Source organism: Sprattus sprattus, assembly GCF_963457725.1.
Source record: "Sprattus sprattus genome assembly, chromosome: 19".
Taxonomy (NCBI): domain Eukaryota; kingdom Metazoa; phylum Chordata; class Actinopteri; order Clupeiformes; family Clupeidae; genus Sprattus; species Sprattus sprattus.
The window spans coordinates 3,249,128-3,263,147 of NC_137917.1; the positions used below are offsets into that span (position 1 = coordinate 3,249,128).

Sequence of the window (14,020 nt, forward strand, 5' to 3'; positions counted from 1 at the left end):
AAAATAATAATATAAATATGGGGCTTGTGAAAAGAGGCCTGTGCCAATCTGTGCGGCCCCGTGGAGAATCTGCTCTCCTGCGGGAGGCAGTGCTCACTGCGCCCTCTGTTTTTATGTAGTCAGCAGGTGGCATCATTAGCCTGAGAATAAAAATGGAAACTAATACCCTTGAATTGAGCAATGATATCATAGCAGGGGCTTGTTGGCATGATTTCGCACTCTGTAGAGGGCAGAGTGGCGGGTAAGGAGGTGTAAATTTAATATGTCTTTTTTTCACTGTTGCTCTACTCAGCCAGAGAGCAAAAAAACAAGGAGGGATCCCAGCGCGGTGTTGGGCCATTTACTGTGTGTATGTCTGCATGTGTGTGCAAGTATGTGTGTGTGTGTGTGTGTGTGTGTGTGCCTGCGTGCGTGCGTGCGTGCGTGAATGTGCATGCGTGACCCTGTAAACCCTGCCGAAAGTCTCCTTTTCCCCTCATCAGTGAAGATGATAGCACCGCTCATTAAACAAGCAAAAACGCCCATTTTCTCTGGCTGACCACAAACTCATCGTGCTGGGGACTAGCACGGACGGCTCCGCTGTTCCCAGCCAACACAATACCTTCAATGTAAACATATCTACAGCTGTGTATGAGGCTATGGGATTTTGCTCTATGTACGTGCAATGCACTGCGGTCAATGGGGCCAAATGTGTGGCCAATTCATATGCGGCACCAAATTAGTCTGAGGCCGGGTGCTTCAGACTGATTGGGTCTGGTCTCTGTGCGAAAGCCTGCCAGGGCGACTGTATATAAAGCTGTCACAGGAACCTTGAGGGTAACAAGGAGGGTGGGGGAAATGGTGTATTTCAGAGTCTATTGGAGCACCGGGGCACTCGCTCACACACTGCACATGCTTCTCTCAATGAGCAATGAGAAGTAAAGGAAGGAAGCAAAACCTACAGGCTTGGCTGCTTGCCACCGCATGTTAAATATCGCTTTTGGCTTACATTTTTCACCCGAAACAAGGGGAATAGAGAACCCCCCTGCCGCCAACCTAACCACCTTTATTCTCACCCCCTCCTTCCCAAAAGAAACAAAACAGTTGTGTCAGACACTATATATGATTCACAGGTGAGGGTCTACTGTAGTCAGTTTCTGTCATTCAGGGAGCTTTACAGAACATGGACTTGACTGGTGTCTCTGGGTCATAAGTATAAATGAACCTCCCTCTCTCACTCTCACACACACACACACACACACAACTCTAATCCATGTTATATTTACTAATTTGCAGTACACACCTTTACATGAAGTCACTCCTTCACAGTTTCTTAAACACCCCTCAAAACGTAACTATGGTTCACCTACACCAGCCAGTTTGATCCCATTAAGAAAATTATGTTATGGAGTAGCTGAGATCACACAATCCTCGTAGAAAAACAGTGGGCCAGAAAACGTATGTGTGTGTGCCAGTACCCCGCAGTGATTGCCTGATTATTTGCAGATGGGTAGGGGTGGGCTTACAGCCTCTGCGGAGGTTTCCCTCTGGTATGGGGAGCATACGATTGAACGTACGATTGCCTACGCATTAATAATTTACCCAAAAACTGGCTGATAAAAAAAAAGAGAATGGAACCGTTCTCGCAGGTCACTTTTAAACTTGATTACGCGTTTTTCAACAACGGTGCGTTATTTCTTTTCCCTAAATTCCGTCATTTACCGTTACAATCAATAGAAGCCCTGTAGCCAACACCTCAGCCTCCCTATTTGAAATGAGGATCTAGGGCTAAATAATCTCTGTGGCTGAGAGGGATCAGTTGAACTGCAAACACCAGGCGCTGCCTAATGACTGGCTGGTGAATCACGGTGCGCCCCACTATTTACTGAGGAGACCTAATCCCTACGCTTTCCAAGTGACGATTGTTATGGGTGTTTCAACTGTTCAAAAATCAATCATGGCCTATGAGATCAATTAAAAGCAGCTTAACTAGTGATGAAGGCCAATTCAAATGACAGTGGGAGGGGGAGGGGCAAGTAACATCTATTCATGAGGTGACTTCCACCATCTCGTCCCCTATATGCCACGCTCCACGGCTGTACCGAGATGTTTTGCTGTTTAGCCCGGGTTTTATTCCACATTAAATTAGTGTCACAGTAAATCCTTTGTTGGCACCAAGCGTCCAGACATATTTTAACATCATGGTCTCTCAGCTGAAAACCTTAACTTAAAGACAACTCATCGAAAGTTCAGATGCACGGACGACACTTTCCTATTGCCATCAACCCAAACTTAATTTTCAAGTAGACAACTCAAACGTCATTGAGGCAAATTTTCTTGCGCAAAATTTTGGCTGTAAGCGAATCATTAATGATATTGGCTATGTTTGCAAACCACACATTTGTAGCCTGACAAAACAGGTGATCTTATGTCGCACCTATTAGAATATGAATATAGTCCAAACAAATTATGTATGCAATTTGCAGAGTGGAAATAGCCAAACATAACTGATTTTTACAAACATCCATACCAAATGGCCTGACATTAGAATTTAACGACAACAGTAATTTACAAGTGGCCTATCAATTAAACGTATTAAGGGAAAGGTATTGGGTCGTGTTACATTTCGCTTAAAGGGCAGCTGGAGAGGTCAGGAGACATGTATGCCATTTGTAAACGTTCCCCGCGACAGCAACGGAATCGATTAGGATATCTGATCTGTCGCTTTACGGCGTCTTTGGTCTTATTGCACCTCCTATTATCATACGAGGGCATGATATCATCTGGAGAGGCTCACTTCCAGAAGCGCATTTACGAGAAATGAATACGGCAAACCTAGGGCACAGTCAAGAATGTGATGTGTCAGTTATGTTAATAACGATACGTAGGCCTACATTTTTATGGTCAGGATATGCTCCATTTGCCAGTATAAATGTGTCCGACAAAACGCCATGTCAGTTTAATCTAAAAAAAAATTAAAAAAAAACACCAACCCAATCATGAAGCATCTCTACTTCTCTCAACATCATTTGCCCACATGACTGCAACCGTAGTAAGACATAAATCACTGTTTCATCCTAACCTACAAACTGAAATTTCCAACACAGTTTTTCTCTTTTAATGTAGGCTAGACTCTCTGGCATAACCAATCATTCGGATTCACCAACACTCAATTAACCGGAGCAAAGTGATTTCTAGCCAGGGATGAAGCAGGAAAGTCTAGTTTACTTTCAAGACATCAAATCTTACCTCTTTTGTTCCGTCTCCAGCGATGCGACTGCGTCTGACAGTGGCTGTACTCCATGCAGTTCAACACGATAAGGGCAAAGGAGAAAAGTCGAAACTGCATCTGGACGGTTGTTGTTCTCCCGACTCAAATCAGAAGTACCAAGGTGCTATGAAGGGACTTCTCCGAATCACTCTTCTAAATCCTCAGACGTGATTTTGTTTTTAAATACACCGTTTTCCTCCCAACAAGGGACCAGGAGTTGAAAACTAGACTAGATCCCAACGTGTCACACATTAGACGAGTAGCGGCATAATTTCTCACCGCTGGATAATGTCATTTTATGAAGATCGTGGAAATTCTCAATCGAAAGTATCCTCCTTTTAAGCTGTGGAAAGAAAGATAACACACTGTTATTCGGGCAGCACACGCTGGTGATACGATCAACGCATTTCTCCGAATGAATAGGTTACTTTATTCAAAGAGTTGCGATTGTTTATTGTATGTAAATGCGTAGAAGTTAATTGACGCTAAAACAATAAGACACGTGTGTCCCTGACTTTCCGCTTTTTCCAACATAGCTTGGCAATAAATGAATGCAAAACGTTAAAATGTTCCTGAAGCTTGCCACAAGTCAACACCTCCGAACGCGCTCAACACATAAGATGCTGCGTGCAAGATAAAACGGTGCGGAGCAAATACCTGCATGAAGAGAAGTCTACTGTGCTCACTGTAAAGTAAAGTTAAGTTCCTTCAGAGTGCCAGAGCTGGAATGGAACATAAAACATCACTCTTGGATTTTAGTCAAACAAAAAGTTAGTCTTAAAACAGCAGAGATCCGTTCATATCGCAATCTTTCGCCCTCTTTGGAAAGACCTCCTTTGAGCACACTCCGGTAAACCTACACATGGACAGAAGTTCGCCTCGTTGTAACCTACTGAAGCGAGTTCACCAATAGTACATCGTGACTGAAATGTATGCGGAATGCTTTCACGAGTCAGTGTAGATTGCTCTTGATCCTAAGCATCTGCTCCGGTTGACTTGTAGTGGCAGTAGCCTACTGGTCCTGATGCTTGGTGTTGCTTTTTCTATATAGCCGCTCCTGTCACGTGGAGCCCTGAAGATCTTGTTGGGCTTTTCGAGTTTGAAGACTCCTTGGCCAGAGTGGAGAGGTTTTTTTTCCGTCTTATTTAGAATTTCGAAGATGACACATGCAATTTAGCCCGCTGGATTGGTACGATAGGCTACCACAAAGCCTCCTCAGGGTCCTAGTGCGGTGCTTACATTTTGACCCAACTTCTTTCAAAGAGCGGCGGGATTTTTCTCACTCAAATCTTGTCGTCTCTATGTAAATTATTGGCTATACACGGCAGAGTTAAAAAAAAAAAAAAAAAAAAAAAAAAAGATAAGGTTCCATCACATATTGTATAAGGGAAATAGCCTAATTCAGATGGCGGTAAGGGTCACCTGGTGACATTCTGTAGTTGATATTCACACATTTTTATTAGACCTATGAGCTGCATTAGTGGTGTCGTGTAAATGGCATGCCTTTAAAGGCACCCTTTTACAAGGCAATGTTGCCATGCAATTTCGAAACAGGCCCCTCTTAATGTGGGAGCCCACCAGAGTTGTTCATTTAGGTGTCCTATAGTCTCTGGATTTTTTTAAATAATGAACTACAATTCCTGAAATTATTACTTTTTAATAACATCTTAATAGCTAAACTCTCGTCACGCAATACAAACATGATGGCCAACAACACAATCCTAATTATTACATTTTCAATTCAACGCCTGCGCGCAACATGACCTGCTTTGTTTCTACGATTTTGCAAAGGTTTAGGTCATAAATTCTTATAGGTTATTGCATTTATCACTTCTATCCAGTAGTAAAGGCTACTGTCACGTGGTCGGACACCATTGGTAAAGTCCATGGACTCTGCATAGACTCTGAACGATGACTTCTTAATATTTTGATGATACTTCTGCGTATAACCAAAATGGTAGGTCACACATTAGCTCACCAAACCCATGTGTTGCTCCTCTGTTTCTATTAAAATGGATTTCCAGCCGCCCAATGCTGTTCCCCTATCGACCACTAGGTGTGGCACTTCATCTTTTAGTTTTTTTTTTTAATGTATTTTTTACGCACATCATAGCATATCACGCAGTCTCGAAGTTTGAATGTGACGTAATATTCCAGTGTGGTCCAAAAATACACTAATAAATCGACAGTAGCAAGACAGCCACCGGGTTAAGTGTAAGGTGTCGTCATGGCGCAGCCGACAGGCTCTACGTCAGCTCAACGCACCACCGTCCTCATCTCTCTGGCAGTTCAGATGAGTCATGATTAAGATTAGATTAAGGGTTCCCCTCAGTTGCAGGCGGTTAAATATACCCAATTTAACTCTCAGATACTTAAAATGGTGACGGAAATATGAATTTCTCTATATTTCACAATAAAATTAGTTTTATATAATCCATTATATTTTACCTTTGAGAGGTCTGGAGATTATTCTTCAGTCATCAGTCCAGAGAAGAACATCTGTAGACACAAGCCATCTCACCTACCATGTTATAACTTGTGCCATTACAATAAAGTAGATTGTGCTTCATTACAACACAATATATCACTCTCACAGCACAGAGGCAACTCAGGAATATATGAGGTGGTATCCATGTCTGCTTGTGATCAAAGACCTACAACCAGTTAAAGGGGCGGGGGAAGCACACACGACACAAGAGTGGGCTGTGAAGGTCTCAAACTAAACCTACCGCTGACCTTTTAGCCCTCACTTGTTTATTTATTTCTTTTAAGCCAAGTGACAGACGTTGTGGCCTGGAACCACAAGTCTGCCTCAGGGTCTGGACACCATACTAAAACAACATCTGAACCAGCACTCCTAAAGGTGGATGTGATAATTAAGGGCTCGGAAGGGGCTTTTTGTTTTCCTAATGTGTCATGACACAGGGAGCGGTAAACCGATCACTTTACCACCACAACCTCTCTCTCTTTCCCTCTCTCTCTCCATGTCCTCTCCCTCCGACCACCACCTCCCCCTCCTCCTTTTCAGTGACTGGGAAAGCAGCGGTGTCGTCAGCATATCAAGAGCTGTCTGGACAGAGACCTCGAGTGTTATGGCAGCCACAAGCTCCTCTCACTCATTTGATGAAGACAGGGACCTGTAAATGTGTCATCTGACAGGAGAAGCCACATAGAAGGACAGCAATCTGGAGAGTGGCCTTGATGAGTCCCGTCCCTCACTCACAGGTTCTCCTGTCTCTTTATAATGACGGGTACACCAAAATCCACACACCTGTCCCAACAGAAGAGAGAAGAGAACTGGGATGATAGGAGAGGCTATATGAAGACACCAAGTCAAAGAAATGACAATGGACAGACAGGAGAGAAACAGGATGTTAAAAAAGACTGATCAAGAGGCACAAACAGAGGGAGAGTAAGAGAGAGAGAGAAGGACAGAGAAAGCAAACAGACTGAGACAGACAAGGAGGGAGGGGATGGAGAGGCAGAGGAGGAGTGCTGGAAGGACAGCATTAGGGTGATTGTCTGCTCTGACTAATGGAGGTTTATGGGTCCCTCATGTCTGGACGCAGGTGGAGATGACGGCCAGAGAATACGACAAGTAACGGCGTGACATCACCTCCGCCTGTCCTGAACTCTCTACGCGCCTGTGTGTGCGTTTGTGGAAGAGAACCAGAAAATATGGATCTTTATATGTGTGTGTGTGTGTGTGTGTGTGTGTGTGTGTGTGAAGGACAGTGACAGAGTCGTATGTACTGTATGTGCAAGTCTTTCTGTGTGTCTGCGTGTATGCTTGCACTAGCCACAACTGTGGGGACCACTAAAGTACAATTAAAGCATCACCGTGAGCTGCATGGCCAAACAGCGGCTGTGAGCGTCCCCCACTCAGTGACTCAGTGAGCGGCTCACATTAAAGACTCCATCCACTATAGAGGGGAGCTGGACCACTCAGCCTCAACCACCATATGTAATCTTCAGATAGAAAAAACAGGCATGAGGCGAAAATTAGTTTCTGTAAAGGGTTGTGCTGTTCTTTTATTGTAAAACAGATGACTAAAACCAAGTTTATCCTTTTTCCCTTCTTAAAAAAAAAAAAAAAAGTTTCAGGATCCTTTGAAGGAAAAACAGGATGTAGTCAGGGTGGGAATGCTGTAGAGTAGTGGGACACTAAAGGACGAGGGGGAAGAAAAAAAATCGTCCGTTTTCAGTCGTCGTCCTAATAAAATCCAGACTCCGTGCCTGCCCAGTTTGGCGTCTGGAAAGAGAAAAGACAATAAAAACACCCTTGATTAGCCGTTACACAATTAAGCATGCGTGACCCTTAACAGTCTCACCATTGAGGATTCATCCAGTCAGTTGGAGAACCCAGGTGAGTGAAAATGACTCAAAGTTTAACACTGCACTCACAAGTATACAAATACAAACCTAGCAAGCTAGTAAAAGTGTTATTTCTGTGTAATGTCTATCAATTCTACTTTAAACTTAAGCCTGTAATAAAATTAGCTCGCGGATGCGGATGTTAGCTTCAGAGCAGGTCTGCATCAAACAGCAATGGTGTTTATGCACATCCATCTGCTGGAATTACAAGGCTTACGAGTTTGTGTGTGTGTCTGTGTCTGTGTGTGTGTGTGTGTGTGTGTGTGTGTGTGTGTGTGTGTGTGTGTTTGTGTGTGTGTGTGTGTGTGTGTGTGCGCGTGTGCGTGTGTGCGTCTGTGTCTGTGTGCGTGTGTCTGTGTACGTGTACGTGTACGTGTGCGTGTACGTGTGCGTGTGCGTGTGCGTGTGCGTGTGTGTGTGTGTGTGTGTCCGTGTGTGCATGCACCGAGCAGTGCTTAAGCTTTATGGGAGTCCAAACAGCCTATCCAGATGGCAGACAGTAAATGCATTATATATGTGATTAGTTGCCTGGAGGACAGCGGGACATAATGGGGTTTTCTGTGAGCGCTCTGCAGCCTCTCTTGCCTAATTACAGAAATTCCTTAATAAGGGCCCAAATGCTTTTTTTACTAGGCAGCATTAAGGGGCAGCTCTCTTCCTGCAGATATTCATACAATTGCGGGGGGGGGGGGGGGGGGTAATTGAACACATCAAAAGATGCCTCGTGAACACCAGGGCAATAAAAACAAGGGACATTTAACATGAACATTGTAATTCTGTGGCCTTGGCCCCTTGAGTGTGTGTGTGTGTGTGTGTGTGTACATGTGTGTGTGTACGTGTGTGTGTGTACGTGTGTGTATGTGTGTGTTTGAGTACAATCCCCTCTGTGTCATCTCAAACGTTTTTTGTTTGCTTGGCACTTGACTTCTTTCCTAGTTCTAAAGGCAAAGGCTTTTCTGGGCCCCTCTGCAGCAACCTTCATGCGGCTCGTAAGCACGCAGCCTGTCAAGATCAAAACGGTGACAAACTGGACCCTGAGCAAAACATCTGTGAGTGACTCCCAAAGGCTGTGCACTCCTCTAGTCTCTAAAGCGTGGCGAGACACAGAGAGAGAGAGAGAGAGAGAGAGGGAGAGGGAGAGAGAGAGAGAGAGGGAGGGAGAGAGAGAGGGTGGAGAGAGAGGGAGAGAGAGAGTGTCTTGGCGTTATTTACGCTAGTGAGCTGAGTCATGGAACTCCAGCTCCCTTGTCTTCTCTTCTCCTCTTCTCCTCCCCGCCTCCCCCTCCTCCTCCTCCTTCTCTCCTCTCCTTTTACAGCTTGCTCCAACATCTACCTTGTCATTAGTCCTTTGAAGATGAGCGGGACGATGAAAGCATTGTCTGTGTTAAACCTGCTCTTACTGGTCGATGCCAGGGAAAGACAGCTTAGGATTGTGTGTGTGTGTGTGTGTGTGTGTGTGTGTGTGTGTGTTGGGGCTGTTTGGCATTCTTATGGGGTATGCTCTGTGAGTCTGGCTTTGTGAGTCGTGTGAGTAAACTACAGGGCACGCAGCCAAGCAGATAAGGGGATGCGCTCGCCTCGTTGTTTCGGTTGGCGTGGGCGACTTTCTTCTCGATGTTCATGGCCAGCATCTGGCTGCGGAAGGAGAGCGACTTGGTCTTCTCGATCACCTGTTGGTAGGGCGACACCGCGTTGTTGCCCATCACCACGTGGCCCTGTAACAGAACACACAAATACACACACAGATTAGAGCCATTTTGGAGGCTTAAATTGACTGGTCTGGCCTACAGATTCAACAAAGTTTGAATTAATTGTTTTTATTTAGTTTTTTTCTGTGTCAACTTTTGTATTGATAATTTATATATGACAATTAATTCACCAGCAGGGATCAATAAAGTACATCAATTGCCTAGTGCATTACACATCTTACACATACATTATTAACACCTACAGTGACATTGTAGCTAATACCAAATCCATACATTACATATTAACAATTAACCTGGCAGATATGATAATATAGGTTGATACCAAACTACCAACATACTCTCTCAAGCATACTGAAATAACTAAGTAGGGTATCCTACGAGTAAATGCACAGGGCTGTGTAACATCTTTAAGGTGCAAACGAGTCAGATAATTCAATGTTAGACTATGTCTTAAACTATGTCTTAAACTTTGTCTGCTGTTTACTGAATTCCTGAATGTCTGTGGATCGTCTTCATCACGGTCACAATCCCAACTCCTGCACACACACAAACTTCTTTTACTGAGACTAGGGATGAGTATGCTTGCCCTCACCCACACAGTAACCATGGGCTATTCCACAACAGACAGAAGCAGAATCTGTGACTTCAAACACGCGGCAGGTAATTCTATGTCATTCGGCAGGAGAGGTGGGGGGTGGGGGGTGGGGGGGGTGGGTGTGATTTGTAGATTACAGAGGGCCTGTAGCGGTCACAGGGAATGTTGGGACATGCAGTTCTCCTTGAGAGAGACGGGAGAGCATGGTTGAGTTGAGAGATGATCTCTAACCCCCCCTCACAATGCCTCCTTTTATCCTAACATTGGGATACAAATCACCCTGACAAAAAGGGTTAGTAATGGACTATTACAATTATACGCCACCAACATCAATAACCTGCAGGGGAGAGAGCAAGAACGGGCAGAGCGGGAAAAGCAAAGTGTGCAATGGAGAGCAAGGGGAGGACCAAGAACTACAGAAAAAAAGAAAAGGGGAAAAGAATGAGCAGGAAAGAAAGTCATGAGAAAATCAGAGAAAGAGAAAGAGAGAGAAATAGAAAGAGAGGAAGGAGAAAGAATGTAAGAAATGGAGAACGAGTGTGGGAGAGCGAGAACGGCATCGAGCACAAGGCCGGGAGAACAAGGAGGCGAAAGAGAAAGGGGAGTCCACGTACCAGTTTGGAGTCGATTTTGGCGTCCAGTCTAGCGTTGCGGATAAGGTTGACGATCCATCTCTCGGCCTCCTCGGGGGTCATGTTCAGCTTGTCTGCCAGCATACTGAAAGGCACACACAGACACACACACACAAAGAGCCAGCTCCCATTAGACCTCCTGGGAGTGAGGGGGGTATATGTGGCACTCAGCGATGGGAAAATGAACTGGAGCTCACATCATTCCAGCTAAGGGTGTTTGAAGGGAATCAATCATGTGCATCTTCAAGAAGCTATCTGACCTTTTGGGCTATTTTGCTAATTTTTTTCCCCCTTTTGCCAGCAGTTGATATATGATGATGTGAAACACAGGTCTTTGTTCAATTTCGTTCTCCTTCGGACCAATGCAACAGGACAGGTTTTTATAACATGCTCCGTAAGGTGCTTGAGAAAACACTAGCGTATGTTTTCAGACGATCTTGCAGAGTACATTTTACAAGAAAAGAAAATGGAAGGTATGACCTCTAGACTAGCACAAACAAATGCCCATAAGTGGCGATGATATAATTCCAAACCCCGACTTGGCATTTCTAATGCTCCTTAGAAAGGTGGCATAATGGCTGGGGTGGCGTAATGTAACTATGGAAATGAGAGTGCTGATGAATGCAGAAGCCCAAAGAGGCCCATTTAAGGATGACATCAGCTGAGAGAAATGGAGGAAGATGCAGAGAGGAAACGCTCTCAAATAGACAGTAATGTTCTGACAGGTGAGGAGACAAATGCCTGCGGAGACTTTGGGAGAATTAGAAAGCTAAATAAAAGCTCTCAGGTTTGTCCCCTTGACTCGGTCGCTTGGCGCAACAGGTCTCACTGTCCTTCAAAAACCCCCTACATCCCCCCACCTCCTCCCATCATTCCCTAGAGGCCTTGCTACCGTCTCCCAAATGAAAAGCAGGTTTGCAGGCTGGTCCTTTGATGGTGCAGGACAGTGATGCGTCACGGGACAGCAGTAGGAGGGGGTGGATGTTGGTGGTGGTGGCGGGTCAGGGGGGTGAGCAGGAGCTCTCTGATCTTAAGAGGTTTCAAGTGGGGCTTGTGGCTTTGCCCTGTAGTCCCTAAGCCAGGGTCACATCCCACTCACTCCCAACTAAATCCCCACCTCTACCCTCATGTCCCCTACATTTCCTGCTGCCACAGCTTGCGTGCAAGAGGCCTCCAGATTCCCCTCTGCCCTACCCCACAAATGGATCGCCCATTAGGACTCCTGACCACTACTGAGTATATTCTAGTGGCCCCAGAGAGAAGTGTGACACATTTACTGCATCGTTTACCGCGTGACATTTTATGTCTCCATTCCACTTGTACGTTTTCTTCAAATCAAATCAGCATTTCTGCTCGCTGAGTAAAAAAGCCATGATCTTGCCTTTGCCGCTGTCACATTCTATCAGCTGAGATGCAGTGCCTCCATCACTTGAAACAGCCTCACATAAAGTAGAGGCTACACAAACGGATGTGACACATAGGTACTTGCCTAAAGGCCTTTAAATATCCCCTCAGAAATTGCTACAGAATGTCAAAGATGGTAAATGCTACTGTTGCCTGGGCTATACCCCTTTGGCTTGAGGAGCTTAGAGAGGGGGAGAGAGAGAGAGAGAGAGTGTGTGTCAGATAGAGATATTCCTCCGTCACTACCCATAATGACTTTCCCCCTATTAGCCTGTTTGTAAAATAGGGCTCATTTGGGATAATGTTTGCCTTACCTCAGGCCCTGACAGACAAATACATTCTCTTACTTGCGTGCCAACAACTAAATGCGCACACACACCCAAGTACACACGTAAACGCGTACACACACACACAAACACACAAAAAGACAAGTTGAGAGGGGTCAAATGACATCAGCGTCTGGTAGAGCACAAAAAAGAAACCCTACCAACTACACGACAACACAAATAAGTGGCATTACCTCAGAATAAACCTTCTAGACTGCCACTCAGCCTCGGGTCGTGGGCGTGCAGGAGATAAAACCCAGGCTGAGGTGGGTGCGCTGGCACACTCCAGGAACGTGAGGTAAGACAAGCAACACAGATTCCCCTGCCGCCTCCCTTACGGCCAGTCTTCTTCTTGTCTGACAGCTACAGTTATGGACGAAAATGTTGGCACCCCTGCACTTCTGTCAGATAATGCACCACTACTCCCAGAAAAGTGTTGCAATTACAAATGTTTTTGTATTCACATGTTTATTTACTTAGTTTGCATCGGAATAACACAAAAAATCTGACAAATAATGCCAATCTGACTTTATTACACATAAAACTCAAAAATGGGCCGGACAAAATTATTGGCACCCTTAAGAAAAAATTGTATTTGAAGCATGTAATGCTCCTTTAATCTTTATTTAAACTCACCTGTGGCGAGCCACAGATGCTGGTTATATAGAAATCACATTTGCAACCAGTTAAAATGGAGCAAAGTTGACTCAACCTTTGTGTTGTGTGTCTGTCTATACCGCGCTGAGCATGGGGAAAAGAAAGAAGAGCAAAGAATTGTCTGAGGACTTGAGAACCAAAATTGTAGAAAAGCATGGACAATCTCAAGGCTACAAGTCCATCTCCAGAGATCTTAATGTCCCTGTGTCCACTGTGCGCAGTGTCATCAACAAGTTTACAGCCCATGGCATTGTCGATAACCTCCCTGGATGTGGAAGGAAGAGAAAAATTGATGACAGAATGCAACAAAAGATTGTTTGAATGGTGGATAAATAACCTAGAACAACTTCCAAATAAATTCAAGCTACCCTGCAGACAAAGGGTACAACGGTGTCAGCTTGCACTATCCGTCGCCATTTGAATGAAATGGGATGCTATGGTAGGAGACCCAGAGGTACCCACTGCTGACACAGAGACGTAAAAAAGCCAGACTTGAGTTTGACAAAACTTTCTTGGGGAAGCCAAAATCATTCTGGGAGAACGTCCTGTAGATAGATGAGACCAAAGTAGAGCTTTTTGGTAAAGCAGTTTACAGACAACAGATGAGGCCTTCAAAGAAAAGAACACGGTCCCTACAGGCTAATATGGTGGAGCTGGACCGATATTTTGGGGTTGCTTTGCTGCTTCTGGAACCTGATGCCTTGACTGTGTGCATAGCATCAGGACATCTGAGTGACTGAATGACTCATAGCACACTTCAAAAAGTACCCAGAAATGGTTAAGAAAAAGCACTGGAGAGTTCTGAAGTGTCCGAGATGAGTCCAGATCTTAATCCCATAGCACAACTGGGGCATGATCTCAAACCAGTAGTTGGGAGAGGGCACCCTTCAAATGTGAGAGACCTGGAGCAGTTGGCAAAAGAAGAGTGGTCCGAAATTCCAGTAGAGAGGTGTAAGACACCTCATTAATGGTTACAGGAAGCAATTGATTTCAGATATTTGTATTTCTTTATTTTTAAGGGTGTTCTACTTATTATAAAGTTGAGGGTGCCAATAATTTTGTCCGGCCCTTTT

At 44.8% G+C, this 14,020-nt stretch overlaps 2 protein-coding genes across 2 annotated transcripts in view; both read right to left on the reverse strand.

Moving 5' to 3' along the window:
* The window catches only part of rspo2 (R-spondin 2), a gene marked incomplete at both ends in the record, with an annotated part of 56,002 nt that extends 52,674 nt beyond the window's left edge, over positions 1–3,328 (reverse strand). Inside the window, one exon of the mRNA XM_080857705.1 lies at positions 3,229–3,328. Coding sequence (XP_080713831.1) covers positions 3,229–3,328 — 100 coding nt within the window. The remainder of the gene's footprint in view (positions 1–3,228) is intronic.
* A 3,949-nt stretch (positions 3,329–7,277) lies between these two features.
* Positions 7,278–14,020, reverse strand: part of eif3ea (eukaryotic translation initiation factor 3, subunit E, a) — a 51,330-nt gene continuing 44,587 nt past the window's right edge. Inside the window, exons 11-13 of the mRNA XM_080857613.1 lie at positions 10,543–10,645; positions 9,202–9,339; positions 7,278–7,502 (exon numbers count right to left, since the gene is read on the reverse strand). Of these exons, the coding sequence (XP_080713739.1) occupies positions 7,464–7,502; positions 9,202–9,339; positions 10,543–10,645 (280 nt within the window). The 3' untranslated portion in view covers positions 7,278–7,463. The remainder of the gene's footprint in view (positions 7,503–9,201; positions 9,340–10,542; positions 10,646–14,020) is intronic.